The sequence below is a fragment of the Camelus dromedarius genome, chromosome 4 (assembly GCF_036321535.1).
Source record: "Camelus dromedarius isolate mCamDro1 chromosome 4, mCamDro1.pat, whole genome shotgun sequence".
Classification (NCBI taxonomy): domain Eukaryota; kingdom Metazoa; phylum Chordata; class Mammalia; order Artiodactyla; family Camelidae; genus Camelus; species Camelus dromedarius.
Window position 1 is genome coordinate 33,078,548 of NC_087439.1, and position 16,757 is coordinate 33,095,304.

The window sequence follows — 16,757 nt, forward strand, 5'->3', positions numbered from 1 at the left end:
GGAAATGACCTAACTCTGGCTGAGGAATGCAAGATTTGATAATCAGACTGACCCAAAGGGTGAAGCAAGTAGTGGGGAGCTATTCCAGCTTGAGTCAGCAGGAGGGGGAACATGTTGGTAGGCACTTCATTCATGGATATTCAGCTAAGAACAAAAGACAAGTTAACATGGCTATCGTCAGAATCCTATCAGCCTCAAGGGTGACCCAAATAATTCTAAGACCTTATCAATCGTATTTTATATAATGCTTTACAATAGAAGAATAGTATAATAATAAATTACATTCATATAATTCCTTAATAATCTCATTTGTTTTCTGCGGAAGTCCTGCAATATAGATGTGGCAGGCAGTTTTACCCCCATTTGGGTGATGATGAAACTGAAACTGAGAGTTTGCTCACGGATCCTAAATGGCAGAATGGGGAGATAAACATAGGTTATCCAGACACAGAACCTTCTCCTATATGTCAAAATAGAACAATGCTACTTACGTTTGGGGGGCATGTGTTCTAACAGAATGACTCACAGACTAGTTTTCTGATACTATATCCTTTCCCTACCTCTAGCTTATTTATTTGGCTCTAGAAGCTTGAAAACCCACACCAACTAAAGATATAAAAAGATGTAGGAAAATGAGTATTTCTACACCCCTGGTTCAGATGATAATGATGTAGAACTAGGATTGGGAAGTTGATCTGATAATACAACAGCCCACCTCATTGTGAAGTTTCCACGCATCAACCTCTTATTAAATATATTTGGTGACATGCAGAAGGCTCGTTTCTGGGGAGGCAGAGATGAATAAGGTTAACCTTCCCTCTTCTTTTTAAGAATCCCCTAGTCTTTTGGATTAGATGTATTTATTGTGAGAGAATGAAATATGTGAAAAGATTGAGGCATATATGAAGTACGAGGCTGAGGAAAGGGGCTGAATTGTTTTCTCTGCCATCAGGGAAGTGTAGAGAAAGAAATTCCCCAGCTTCCTGTTCCTCCCTTCACTAGCACAGCACTCTCCCACCCAGCATCCTCATGGCAGATTTCAAACAAAGCAATAATCAAGGGAGTCTTGGGAAATCATCCTGTCCAATAATCCTCCATTTCCACCCACCCCAACACTTAGAAGAGAGCAGAAGGAGCAGGGAGTGGGTCTGATAGCAAATAGGCCAAGGTGCGTACAGGATCTACCTGGATTTCAAAATAAAAATGTTTGGGGCAGATGAATAAGAATTTGCTTTTGTAAAAAATTTGGATTACTTAAGTAGTAATGACTTATAGGAACTTACTTTTGGAGAATTTAACACCGTGTAAATACAAATCTACATATAGAAACCCATGCAAAATTAAGTGCTTCATTTTACTTGAGGCCCTAAGCTATTCAATTATTATAAAAGAATCACTTTCCTGTCACCCAAGTTTTCCTTGCATGGATGCATTGGAAAATGACGAAATTTCTCTCTGTGAATATGAATGTTAATGATTGGGAAACAGGGAAACCACACATAATTCTGCCAGGTCCAATGCAACTCCCACAGCTCTTAAAAATAAAAAGTATATAGAGGAATTGTATCAGAAGTCTTTGTTTTTAATTGCTGTTATTAATCTTCTTTGAGACAGCAAAAGGTAGCCGCTGACTCACTGAGCAGCAATCCGACAAGCCCATGCAAACTACAATGTTGACAGCCTTTGTTTGCAGTCCTAAATGGATTGTGTCTAACTAAACCACTGTGTAATTGTAGATCCTGTGTGATTTCACATTCTCATCTAATAGTCAATTTTTCTTTCTTTGATGTGGCATGTTGTGTTCAGTTTTCAGTAGCTTATCTGAAAACATCAATATGGTTTTGAAAAGGATAAAATCAAATTGTAACAGTCTACATTCCCATAATGTGTGCATAGCCAAGGGGAAAGATGGTAAATAGGTACACTAGCTCACTGGATTTCCAAGTTCCAGACAGTGGAAATTTGATTCTAGCCCCGTATTCTCTCCGAAGAAGAGCAGCTGGATTCATTTCTCATATATTTAAGTCAACAGCTGATACACAGAAAACTGGGTGGACATTAGCATATATGCAGATGACCGAAGAGATTGTAAATGAAGTGGAGAAGACTTTCTGACTCCAGTGCTTATTATTACAAGAAATAATGCCTTATTAATTTTATCTCATATAAACACAGAAAGAAATACTAACCTTATACATCTTAATTTAAAATGTTGATATAAGCAAAAAGGTTTCACACATATACGTATATATGTATGTATTTTTAAAAAATCAATGTTTCTGTTAAATAACTTTAGGTAACAGTTCTCAACTTTGGCTGCACATTCAAATTCACAGAAGAGTTTTGGTTTTTTTTAAATCCCATTACCCATGGCCACACCTAAATCAGAATCTTTGTGGCTGAAACCCACACATCAATATTTTTTTTCAAGCTTTCCAATGTGCAGCCAAGATTAAGAGCCACAGATATATTATTAAAGAATTTAAAAGAAATACACTTTTACTTCCTTTCAGGTAGTGTAGATTTGAAATATCAAAATACAGTGCAAATATGAAATGCTGCTATAATAAAGTGCATGATTTTACTGGAATACTAGATTTTGGGGGCTTAATTTGAGTAGTGGGCATTAAATATTCCTTTCAAATTGATGAAAATTGCTGTTGCAGTCTGCTACTTTTACTCTTAAAGTTAAATACATATATATTGTATTCCTACAATAATAATGTCAACTTTTCCAATTCTATTTAGATATTTACATAAAAGAAAAACAATGTCTTCAAAAGGCAGAGTGCTAAAAATGTCTTTAGTCTATATGTACATAATTTCAATGAAAGCTGGCTTTCTATGCTTAGTGCTAATGCAATGATCCTAGGGGAATCTATTTCTCATTTTGATTTAAAGATATATAGTTATAAGATATCAACTATTTAAAAAGGCATGATTTTAAATACTTTGAATGTTTTTCTATTTTTCAACAATATCATTTAAGACATTCGATATAGTGTATAATATGGAGCAGACGTCATTTTCTTTACTTATATTATGAAATAACAAATTACTTTATTATTACTATTATTTATTACTATATTATGCAGAATATTGAACTAATTTTGTGACTTGAGACTTGTATTCTGTGATGTAAATATGTGAACTAGTCAACTTTGAAGGTCCTTTCCAATTCCACCCTTTGGCCATTCTGAGCTTCACTCTGCAGTGTAGACCACACAGTGTCTACCACATGATTCACATTACATACTTTGATCTTATTATGTAAAAGATACAAAAGCTGAGGTGGACAGTGGTGAAGTTCTTCCCGTACTACTACAAAGAAGAAGTCTGCCAGGTGTCAGGGAGAAGAGATTACTAGAGAAGTCCAATCTATGTATCTGCTTTAAGTACTCACCCGCACCTCTATCATACAGGTTTCTGGTTTTGTTTTGTTTTTATAATTTCTGGAAAAATCAGTGAGTTAAAAATTCTGCCAACTTAGATATTAAAGGCATTAAAAAAAAAAAAACGAACTCTTTCAGTACTTTTCTGTGGCCAAAGGAAAAATTATTTCATTCACCTATTTTAAGTGTACCCTTTTTACATTTAATGTGTCTGAAATCAGGATGAGTTCACATGAATGGTTAGTCACAAACCTTGTCTACCAGCTAGCAGCTGTGATGTAGGCAATGTTTCTTAAGCTTGTAGGAACATAGTCACGGCTGTTCACATAGTCATGCTTCAACTAAGTACGTGCAGTATTTATACGATATGTGTAGAGTTTGCTTGTCATTCAACATTTTTTCAGAAAGATTATAGTATGATTCAGTATTAGAACAAAGAATTATTATCTGAAAAGAAAGGCAAGGAAGCAGTGGCAAAAATTAAATTTCTTATGAGGAAGCCAATATTTACCGTTGGAGCAATGACAACAATTCTGTATTTTCTTGTTAATCAACACCTGACTGATTATATAGCCTTGTTGCTTATCATGTCAACCCAGGACCAGCAATACTGACATCACCAGGGATCTTCTTAGAAATGCAGAGCCTTGGGCCCATTCCCAGATCTACAGGATCAGAATCTGCATTTTATCAAGCTCTCCACATAATTCCTTTGCCCCTTAAAGTTTGAAAGGCACAGCTTTCTAATATAGGAAGATGCTCACAAGAAAATGAAGTTGTTTTGTATTCTGTTACTGAGGTATGTGCCAGATGTTTGCCTCTCATACGTTAAACAATACAACCTAAAGCTGGAGAAGTCGCATTAGAATAGATGAAAGAAATTTGAAAGCAACAAGAAATCAGCGTGACTGATTCATAAGCAAGCCTGACAATGTTGATAGAAATCTTTGTCCAAATGAGTTTCAAAGCTTTTTCTATAGGTTCTGTGTATGTCTTGAATAGATCTTAGTGATAAGAAAGCATTATGCTACAGTTTATTTGACCATTTTTTTTCTTTCCTAGTGGTAAATAAAATCATGATGTATCTTACTGTAGGTGAAACAACAGGTTGGATGAAATACAAGTGATAATTACAGTTCAGTGTGTCACAAATCCATGAGAAGCCAGGAATATAATAACTCTTGTTCATACATATCTGTGCACTTGAGATAACTGGATAAACTGACATAGAAAATAATTAATCTGTGTAACAAGAACTAGCCTATAATTATTTTATTACTATACATAGTTTTCTTTGCTAAATAACTGTTTACATATGCGGAAGAGGAAGAATTAATAAAATCTTAGCCATATTTTATTTTTATGCTACATTAAATAATGACATAGTGGAAATTTTCTCTAAGTCAGCATAATAACTGCATTAACGGCAAATTAGTTCATCATAACTTTGTCACATATAATGAATATAAAATTAACATTTGTGAGTGAACTTTTTTTAAACACAAAAATAAAGTATGATGCAAATCATTTAAGAAGCTGGATCTAAGTATCTGCTTTTGACATTTTAAATGATTTATCTAAATTAATACCTGGTCCGTTTTTTCTTTGTTAGATGTAACTTAAAAGAAATTATTTTTTTCCAAATGGTACTGAGTAGCCTTTATGGACTCTCATCCTTGGATTGAACCAGTAGTTGTGGACTGTTGGACTGCTTTTCCAGCTTGACTTCTTTATTGATGATGACCATGCATTTTGCTCAGCGTGCTGCACATGAGGGGGTGTTTGGATGAGGCAGAAGAAGGGAGGTTTGAGGAAAATCATGGTGAGATCCTTCCTGGGTTACTGAGACAGCTCTCAAATTTCATGTAGTGATAACTGCCTGGAGGTACAAGTCAAACGATGATGAGGCAAGTAGGAACTATTTGAACCATGCCTCCAGAATGGGAAGAGTTGACTGTGAATCAAACTACTTTTCTTTCCTCCTACATTTTGGCTTTTCTTTCATACATAATATCTTATATGGTGTCGATGCTTAATGAATGTTATTCAAATAAATACACGCTGAAGAAATGTTATAGTTAGGTATATGGTACATTCTTATCTGGCTATATTGCGGAACACTTCAGTGAGTAGATATTTTAGATGGTTTTAAAAGATGATTAAAATCTCAACAGGCATGCCTTCAGTATTTGCTTTATTATATGTCTTTGTCTCCTACATTTTACTGGATTTTTTTCACTCACCTGTGAAGGAGACTAATTTTAACGATGCTAATTTTGTGTCGTGGATTACATTGCTTATGAATGGCAGGCAGTATCTGATTCATTTTACTTTATGGAATGATTTTCATTTTCTAGCTTCTCAGAGTATTTTATAGGGAAAAATAATCTAAGGTAAATAACCTTCTATTTCTGCTCTGGATACCCAGGGACTTTTTTTTTTTAATATTCTGTAATCACAGTGATTTAACATTACATGATGGACATGTTTGAATGTTGACAAGTTGATAGAGAGCCATCTGCGTGTTAAACTTGGAATGACCAACTAGAGCATATTATTTATCAAATGTCCCTTTTTAAGATTGATGACTTGAAAAGTAAAATCTGGACTTCTTTTAATTTATGAGCAAAATTCAATGTTTTTCTCAAAACGTCAAATTCTGAAAGTAATGAAAATTATGATGTAAACTCTTACTAACCAACCAGTATGCTCCATGACCAGAAGCATCTGAATTACCTGGAAATGTTAAGACGCAGATTCTCAGGCTGCACCCCAGACCGACTGAAAGAGAATCTGCACTTTAACAAATCCCAAAGTGACTCCTCTCACATTAGAGCTGGAGAAGTGCTGGTAGCCTGCACCTTCTGTAATCTCTGATTTGGATTAAATAGTACTCATTGAGAATCTGTAAAATGCATCGTGGTCCTTGAAACTTTCCTTCCAAGTAGACGTGGTTTATGGCATTCTCCAACAGAACAGAAAGCCTACGTGACTAGATTTCAGAATAGAAAAATCATTTAAGTTTTACAAGCTTCAAAACCCTGTGAACATATGTCTTTTTATGTTCTTAGGACTTTTGGAGTTAAATAATTCTTTTTTTCTAAACAAAGAAGATGATTGTATCTACTAAATGAATTCATCTGTCCCTGTTGAGCCTGGTCTTCTATTGATAGTCTCAGAATGTTGTTTTAGCTTTCTTAGACTTGTGGAAATCATGCCCCTTTGTTCTCTGGAGTTAATATAAAATTAGTAAAAAAATAAAATTTGTTAAAATAATATTAGCAAGTATGCATATTTAATTTTCAAAGTGCTGTGTGATTACTCACAATGTTTATAAAAAGGAAAATAATTTTAGATAATCATAAGGTGTTTCTGTAGGAAAGGGCTTTCAAGTCTAAAGTTGTTACAATAGATAATTTTATTACAATGATCAGAATGAAAAATGAATGTATTCGCATGTCCCTCTTTCCTTTTTTCCAGATGCAAGACAAAGGTCTACCCTGATGAACTTCCAAACACAAGTGTAGTCATTGTATTTCATAATGAAGCTTGGAGCACTCTCCTCAGAACCGTTTACAGCGTTATAAACCGTTCCCCACACTACCTACTCTCTGAGGTCATCTTGGTAGATGATGCCAGTGAAAGAGGTATAAACATTTTTCTTGTATATTTTTTCAAATTAGAAAGCTTTATTATATTCAAAAAAGTAACTGGGCAATGATCTGCATTTTGCTTGTAACTACACTAACCCTGCAACCACCTATCAAATTTTCATCATTGTGCCTTGTTGGTGCCAACTCCAGGAACAAGTAACTATTTCTTTCAATTTATCTCATGATTCCATTTGGTTCTTACTAACCTAAAAAAATCAGCCAAAACGGCTTTCAAAAGTGTTCCCTTTTTTTCCCAACTCAATTGATCATATGACTGAGCATTTATATGTGTTTGTAGATGTTTGTCATTATTTTTAGTGCTGGTAAAACAAAAATAGTTTATAATTACGGAGACTGCAGTGCATTTCCCAGTGTGGCCCAGTTTCTAAATTAACGCCTAGTATATTAAATTCCTCATATAACCTTATCCTTGTCAGCCAAGTGACAGGGTCATAATGCACTGTGCATTAATTTACTGATGACACCTCCTCGATATCTCTATTTTACATAACACCAAAAAACAGCGATAGGAGTTGCCCACCATTTCAGTGTGTTTCCATCTGGTTAGTAGTATCTCTTCTCTGTCTTACAATGGTTTCAAAACTTTATAAATTCTTCTTGCACATTACAGATTTTCTCAAGTTAACATTAGAGAATTATGTGAAAAATTTAGAAGTACCAGTAAAAATTATTAGAATGGAAGAGCGCTCTGGGTTAATACGTGCGCGCCTTCGAGGAGCCGCTGCTTCAAAAGGGCAGGTCATAACTTTTCTCGATGCACACTGTGAATGCACGTTAGGATGGCTGGAGCCCTTGCTGGCAAGAATAAAGGAAGACAGGTAAGAGCACGTATTATGTCTGTCTGGGTTTTAACTGAACCTGTTAGGAGAGTTCCAGCTGCCCATCAAAACTTTTCCTCCAAGTTGCTATTTTCAGAAGGTTTATTTCCTAGCTTTTAAAAAAGAAGTCCTCTCCCTCCCTTTTATTTAATAAAGACCTTAACTTTTTTATGCTGAACATGAATATTTTATTAGAAATAGTCTTAACAATTCAAACTAGGTAATGTAGATGTTCTTATCTCATAATAGGGAGGAACAAATACGTTAAGTATCTCCTCCCAGTTGTTGGAAGTGATGGGAACAACAGTTTAGTCCCTCCCACTGCCAGACCAGTCTTCTCTCTACCAAGTCACTGTCCTTACTCAAAATCTAGTTCAATGCCACCTTGAGGGTCTTAAAAATAAACTCACACACACTCATTCACCCCACTGAAATGAAATCATGATTTAAAAATAAAACAGCACAATTGTAAGAATAAGTTTAATTATTTAAATAATATTGTCAACTTTGTGCATACAAATTATGAAATCTGAAAAGTTGAATAATACTTTAGAGAAATTAAGAACCCTCATAGATACTCACAATTATTTCTGATGATGATGCTACGAAGTGTCTTTTTTTGTAGATACTCATGAACATTGATGATAAATGAGTATAATTCCTAAGCCCCTAATGAAGACAACTATGCCGACTGCTGTCTGATATAATGAAGCATCGCTTAACACCTTGCTTGCATCGTCATGTTACATACAGGAGAAAGGTCTTTTTAGAATTAAAGTTTTTATTTAAGCATCCAAGGCAGGGGCTGCTTAGTGTGAGCTACTGCAGCTGTATCCCATAAATGGCAGGATTTGGTACTTGCCAGGAAGATGGATGGAGGTTGTCAGTAAAATGAACCATAGCAGTTGAAGAAAGCAGTGGAAACCTTTTAGTCAACTGAGTAATCTATAGCTAATAATGTTTTTCCATTCTGTGTATTGTACAGTATGCACAGGAGGGTAAGATTGGCAAGGTAAAATGAACTTGGAACATCTTAAATGCATCTCCTGGCAACTTTTCATACATTATGCTGCCTTTTAAAATGTGTTTCATATCCAAACCTAGTGAGTTTTAATATAATGTTGTTTCAAATGGTTATGCATAGATCACTTATTTTTTAATCCAACAATATATTTATATTGTATTTGCGTGTAATGAATTTGAATGTCTTGTCCTGCTTATATGTTCTAAAGTTGCCATAACTAGATAATAAAGTCCTGTTCAAGGTTATTAGATCTAATTTCACCTCCCTATAAATTAAATCATTAAATTTAATGAAGAGAGAAAGATATTGATTTTATAAGGACCAGAGTTACCAAGAAGCTTTTTCAAGGCTGGATGAATCGTATTGATTTCAGAGGACCCTAGGCGTTGGCTAATTGTGTGCAATAAAACCCTGATTAAAAATGAGTGTTGGGGATACTGTTGTTACAAAACCAGAATAAATGATGGACAACATTTCCTTGCTTTCCACATCTGTGGTTGATTCAAAGGCATATTTGTGTATTTACCTTCTACCAGATACGAACAACAAGCTTTGCTCTTCGGAATTAGCTACAACCAATGCACAGTTGGTTGAACATTTACTGTGGAAATGACAGAAGGTTGATCTCATAACAGAACATATAATTCTGAGTTAGAGGAAGACTGGAGAAAGCTCAACATGGATTAAAGGAGTACCTAATTATCTGCCATGGTGAAATGTTCCTTACCCTAAAAAGCCACCATCAAAGAATTCCAAATGTCCTGGCCTTCCCTCTTACTTTTATAAAAAATGGATCATGAAACACTGGAACATGAAGTTACTTACTTCTCCCTATCGTAAAATATACAGATTGTTGCTATAAACTATTAAGTCTAGGACCATTCACTCAGAAATTGTCACAACCCTACTATCTTTCATAGGAAGCATTTAGTTATTTGATGATCATGATTTTTATTGTTGCTTCTGTTTGTTGCTTTTTCTCTGTTTGTTTTTCCATGAAGATTTTCTCAGAACTGTCTCTTTAAACTAACCTATCATCTTTGAGATACCAGATCTAATTTGCCATCATTCATGCTTCACTCCCTGCATGCTATTGCTTTTCACCGGGCTATCGCTAAAATGATGCATAATATTAAAGCAGCTCTACTAATCATGCTGTGGATGGAGGTTTTATGAAAAATGGACCATGTTCATCCTGCTGAGTTTGTACTTAGACTGCATTTGGAAATCAGCTTGAAGATCAATTAGTGTGTTTGATTAGATTATACATGATAGAGTAAAGCTGACTGAAGTAAGATATAGTAAAAGGAAATAATTCCACAGAGAAAAAGGATAGAGTGAAAATAAAGGCAAGTTAAAGTCAAAAAAAAATTAAATTTCAACATATGAGCTGTATTAAGTTTAAAGAAGCGAATGTAACATTTAAATTATTATTTATCTGTAAACTGGTTTTAATTTTTCTGCAGGAAAACAGTTGTATGCCCCATCATTGATGTGATCAGTGACGATACCTTTGAATATATGGCTGGGTCAGACATGACTTACGGGGGTTTTAACTGGAAATTGAATTTCCGTTGGTATCCTGTTCCCCAAAGAGAAATGGATAGGAGAAAAGGAGACAGAACTTTACCTGTCAGGTATGTAGATCATATCTTCCAAAGCATAACCTGTGTATTCCTATAATAATTAAGGTGTGTTATAAATTTGTGTACTCATTTTGTAGGCTTTTAAAGGCATACACTTTTTATTCATATTTATGTATGTTATCACATTTTACGTGATTAATAATCAATGGCAATATTAAATCTAGGTTAAATTAGCACAGAATAAGTATTGGCAGAGTGCCAATTTTTTGAAACCGTGTATTCTTATACTCAAAATATATTTATTGTGAATTTTCTATGTGACAGATACGTACTAACCTTTATGGTACTTTAGGTAGTTACATACCTGCCTAAGTGTATATAGTTTATAATAGAGAAATCCTCAAAACTGAAATAACAAAAATGTTTTGGTAAATATTTACAATTTACCAACCTTTAAGAGCTATCTTCCTTACAGATACAAAAGAAAGATCATTTGGAAAATTTCAGTAAATTAACAATTATGAAGGGTTTATTTTTTTCCAAATTATTTAAAATAGCTACTTAATTTGAAATATTTATGCATAAAATATGTGTTTGCCCTTAATACAGAACAAGAACTATCATATACATCTGCAGTTGTCTAGTAAGCAGTGTCTACTTTATTAACATAAAATTATCACCTTCTTATTTTAACACATTATTGTGTACCTCTTACTTGCAACCAAAAATTTTCCTGAACAATACTTGGGGAGGGAGTTCACTTATTTCACTCTTTAAAGATGAATTTGGCAAATCATCATTTGGTTGAAACAATAGAGAAGCACCTTAACATTCTAAAACAATGTATATAACCCATTATCTTAGTGTCTCCTAACCTACTGAGAGAATGACTCATCCATAGTTTAGACAAATTATATGATGAATTAATTAAAACTAATTCTAAAAATTGGCTAATGGAAGAGAACATCTCTAGTTGCTTATTATTGAACAATTAAATATTGAGACTATCAACGCTCTTAACATGATATTAACTATGTCAAAGAGAAAAATAAAGTATAGTTCCAAACAGTTGCATAATGATGTGAAATTATGATGTCAGTATTTAAAGCATAATTTAGTAGTCCTTAAATCTTGCTGTTATCTTCACATTCACCAAGTCTTATTGATCCTTGGCTTTAACAGCTTGAGGAAATACAATGGCTCGTATTACCATTGTTTATTTAATAGAAATCCTATTTCACAGACAGTGGTTTCATTTAGTGTTAGACGATTTTCCAGCTTCAGCTCCCAAGTGAAAATTATCAAAATACTTGACCAGTACACTCAAATATAGATAATGTGTTTACCTGAAAATGAAGCTTAAAAGAATGTATGGGTGTACTTATTTTTTAACACGTTGACAAAAGACATGCTTTATTTAACTTTATTTTCTCATAGAGTCGAAAGTTAAATAATTAAGAGGTAGCCAGCATTCATAGTAAGAAATTACCAATCTTATTCGTAAAAGTAAAAGTCTACATATAAATTGGCCATTATTTCTCATCTTTCATTAAAACAAAAGTGGAAACATCCAAATTGCTGTATGTATTTTAACCAAAATATGTGCAGCTTTATTGCAATAACATGGAGAGGTGATGAAGTCTAAGCAGATTTTATTTGTTTGCCTCAGTAACTGCACAGTATTTCACTGTGAGGGAGCAGTATTTCAGTGCTGTGGGAGCTGAAACAAGAGAAACAGAGAAAGTTCAGTCTTTGCTGAAGTTTCTAGATTTTTATGGCAAAAGGTTAATTAATTCACTGGCTGTGTTGTAACAGCCTGCAGGTAATTTTCATCAGCATAGCTGTAATGTGAACTTTCTTTGTACTTGTAATCTATTACTTGAAGATGTGATCATTTTTCTCACATTCATACAAACAGATAAATCATTTGAGGTGTTAAAGACAATTTTTTTTCCTACATGATTAACAGAATTCTGAATAGCTAAAGTGATTAAAATGAGGTTGAAATTTTAGTTTTCTTAGCAGAATGCTTCATTTAAAATGTCAGTTATGACAACTTTCTAGTGACTGTAATTGGCTAGTTAGTCATCATTTAGAAATACAATCATGCATCTGCACACGTAGAGAAGCAATTTGAACTTGTGCCCTAATCTTAGTTATACCACATTTAAAGTAAAGTTTGTAATGGTTATACTTATTATTCTATTGTCAACCTTTGGGCTTTGATATTTTCTTTTTGATAATTAAACGGATTTTGTGAATATTTGCCATTTGTGAAGTTACGAGTATGGAATAATAACATACATAATACAGCTCTGTTCTTTCTGTTTAGTTTTCTTTCATCAGTAAACTGTCCTTGACATTTTAGTAGTCAAATTAAATGACTCCTCAGGAAAATCTCAATTATATATGCAACAATACAGTCATCAAATTGTTAAACCAGAGGTCATAAACTAGAAGCTTGTGTGTCAAATACGCTCTGTAGATATGTTTTCTTTGGCCTGTACAATGTTTTGCATTTTAAAAAATTACCAACATTTTAAAAATGAGGTGTTTTAAATTTAAGAAATCTAGATTTCCAGCTATTCTTGAGGAGTCAGAAGATCTTGCTACAATGGTCTGGTCTTTCTACTTGGCACCATCAGGAGTTGAATAGAAGCTGCCCACATAGAAATGGCTTGAAAGTTTAGCCCAATCCCCCGATTCCTTGTGGGTATGGGTCCCTGACTCTAAGGCTGAGGCTCAGTTGCCATTTTTCATTCTTGCCCTTTGAGAAGTATTTCTCTGTACTTGTGTCCCAATCAAACGTGAGAGAAACATGTTTATGCAACTAATCCACTTCACATATTAGCTTTATTTGTGTGGCTATAATCTTTTAAATTAGTGACCCTTGACTTAGAGGCTACTGCTTGGAAAATGGCTGGGTTGGAAAGTCATCAAACACACTAGCCTTGTTACCTACCTAATGGAATGGATGGCTAGGAGCATAAGTTACCTGGTAGTGTTGATGACCTCCCAAATCATTTCCTTAAGTGGGAGTGTAGTATGCATTTTTTTCTTACACCTATAACTTTGACTTGATGGGTTCAGGCTACTGAAATGAGTTGGCTTCCATATGCACATGCACGTGCATACACACTGTTGAGCATTGTGCTAGGTTCTACACATACAGAGATGAAGAAGGCTCTCTCTACTCTAAAGTTCCTCACTGACAGGCACTGGCCATTAAGTACGCAGGGTAAGGGGAAAAGTCCAGCATAAGTGGCCAGAGAGTGGATGTAGAGGAGTTAAACTATATCAAATGATACAGTGGTGGGTGCTTCTGGAAAAGAACTGGTATCTTTAATCTTATTGATTGTGTTAGTCTCTTAATTATGCCCTGTAAGTAACCCTAAATAAATAGTTATAGAGGTACTTGTTTCTACTTTAACTTCCCACTGATTAAAATACATTACTTAATTAAAGGCCAACCAGTTATTTATCAAGTCTACTTATCTGCCTTTACCCTTTGGTCCCACCTTATGGACTCTTGATATTTTGTCATTATTAATATTCTTAATATGACTTCCTTCATTCTTACTTTGAGTACCATGTTCAGTATTTTTCTAAAGCAAAATAAAAATTTTAGATTTTCTTCTAGTCCTTGCTATCATAATAAGTTAAACATATATGTAATTACAAGTTTTTATTTCTGACACATTTGACTTCCCTTTATCCATTTTATTAACATTTGTCTGATCTCAGACATTTATTTTTCTCTCCATTGGAATTAGGAATTTATAAAGAAGATAAAATAGATTTAAAAACATTATTAATAACAACTCAGATTACAATTATTGTGAAAAACTCTTAGGATGTTCAAATATATTATTTTCTGTATCCTTCTAGTATGATATTGTAGAAGTGTTGAAGCTGACTTTTAATGATCTGGGTTTTAGTTCAAGTTCCTTCTATTGGGAATTTACCCATTCTTCTCAACTATAAAATGGAAAATTATTCTCCCTGCCTTGTTTACCTTGTAAAGTGCTATACAATATTAAATGAGAAAAAAATTATTTTAAATTTATTTCTGATAATCTAAGTAACATGTATATACATTTAAAAATAAATGTGACAAGTATCTATAAATGTAAAGAAGCAGAACACCAATAAGCCACTTCTTTTAGTATTTTGTTCTATTTTCTTTCAGAGCATTTCTTTCCAGATATATTTCTCCATAGTTTAAAAATTGATGTATCATTAATATTTTTCTATTTGCTTGTGAAAAAACTTTAATGGCTGTTAATATGTCAATTATTTACTTAGTTCTTTCTCTATTTTTTATAGTCTAAAGTAAATTAAGAATTTTACACTTTTTTGCCAGTTACGTCTGTGATCTAGTTTTTGCATATAATGTGGTCTTTTTAGAATTATGCAATTAAGCAATATGAAATTTGTTTCAATATTCTTGATACCTTCAGCCAGTTTGATTTTCTCCTCCCCAAATCATCACTGCCTCCAACTTAAGGTTCCTCTAGTAAGTACACTAAGTGAAAACACTTATTTTATTTTGTAAAATCTTACACAAATATAAGACATTTCTTAGTATTTAATAGCAACTAATAATACATTTCTTAATTATATCTGTCAGATTTTCTTTATTTTCCTCAGTCCAATGGAGCTACACTTTGAAATTGAAGGGAAGAAGCAGAGACAGATAAATCCTGTGAGATATTTCTTCACAATAGAAGCTCACTAAAGCAACAGCACAGGGGAAGGTCAGGTTGTACATAGAACAGACTTTGAAAGAAAGAGTTGAACTTTGGATGTTCAGCAGTTCAACATTCTCTCCTACTTGTGTTAAAAATCTAACATATGTTGACTTTGAGAGAAAAAAAAATTCCACTTCAGGTGGAATCTGTGTATCTATGTTCTTTGGAGAAAATGGCATATTTATGGTACATTACTTCCTAATGGTTTAGGGGACAATTTACAAGACTCTCCTCACAATCTGTTGAGAAGAAAACTGGTGTTACAGAAAGTTTTCAGGGTGGTGAATTGAATATCACATTTATATACTGAATAATTGTATCACATTAACAAAAATATTTTAAAACATCAGGCCCCATTATTTATTTTGACCCCTCTTAAGCATTAAATGAAAATAAAAGGAAAAATTCAAATTTGCACCATTTACTGTACATCCTCTTTGGAAGCTTAGGATTTTATCAGGTGGTGAGGATTATGAAAAAGGATTAAGGAAAATGGAAAAAAAAAGCTATTCCTTTTTTGAGAATTTAAGTCTCTAAGCACAGGTTAAGGTATTTGATTCTAATACTTGTTGATAAATGGATTCTTTGGCAGAAAAACAAGCCATTTGCCCACACTAAGCAGAAATTTAATTTTTTTTCTTATCCTTTAAAAATAGCTTTGCAAGTGTGTTCTGTAGACTCTACAGGATTTGAGTAAGCCTCCTTGCTCAGAGCCTAAGTCAGCAAAAACTCTTAAAGTAACAGTTTCTTCTCCACCAAAATCTGCATCTTCTTACCCAGATGTATATTCAAATGAGTGTCATGGTGTGCAATATTCCACTAAACTTCCCATTCTTTCTCTGTAAAAATCTTTAATTACATTCATCCTGTGATTAGTCATCACTCTAAAAAAAAGAATAGTTATACCTTTGCTTCTTTTTTCTCTCTTATGTTTTCTTTATTGGGTGTAGGGGCCAGATAGGGAACGGAGAGAAACTCACAACGTCTAATTTTTCCCTCAGTTTCTAAACCTTCACAATGGCTAACCAAATGAAGCCACTGTATTTTATGATTTTTAAAAATCAAAATTATGTAAATACTTCAGTTATTTGCCCCACATTTGCATAAATAATAAAATATTTATGTTCGCCACTTCTCTTTATTATGGTTTATAATTTATAGGACATGTTATTAACGCAGAGGTAAACACTAATAGTCTAGACATTGTGTTATTTGACCACTGCAAAGAACAGCCAAAAGCGGAGCTATAGTCTCTCAAATCTTTAGCTTTTTTCTCTCCAGAGACTTTGATTATTTGCCAAGTAAGATTAAATAGAACCCTGATATATCAAAGGATTAGTGAGAAGAAATGATGTTTCAGTAACTTTGAAAGAAATTGCTTTGAAGAACAGTATAACATTTTCAGGAAAATGTGGTGCATACGTTTGGAGACTGAAATCAGGAAGAGTGTATTTCGAATTAGCTACCTCAAACCCTTTGCTGTGTGAATTATATGGATAAATTGAGGGATGA

At 33.7% G+C, this 16,757-nt stretch overlaps 1 protein-coding gene across 5 annotated transcripts in view; it reads left to right on the forward strand.

The window, feature by feature from the left end:
• Window positions 1–16,757, forward strand: part of GALNT13 (polypeptide N-acetylgalactosaminyltransferase 13) — a 458,027-nt gene that overhangs the window by 283,466 nt on the left and 157,804 nt on the right. For all 5 annotated transcript variants that reach the window (XM_031451413.2, XM_010985618.3, XM_064484785.1 and 2 more), the window contains 3 exons: window positions 6,873–7,039; window positions 7,677–7,884; window positions 10,375–10,545. In XM_031451413.2, coding sequence (XP_031307273.1) covers window positions 6,873–7,039; window positions 7,677–7,884; window positions 10,375–10,545 — 546 coding nt within the window. The remainder of the gene's footprint in view (window positions 1–6,872; window positions 7,040–7,676; window positions 7,885–10,374; window positions 10,546–16,757) is intronic.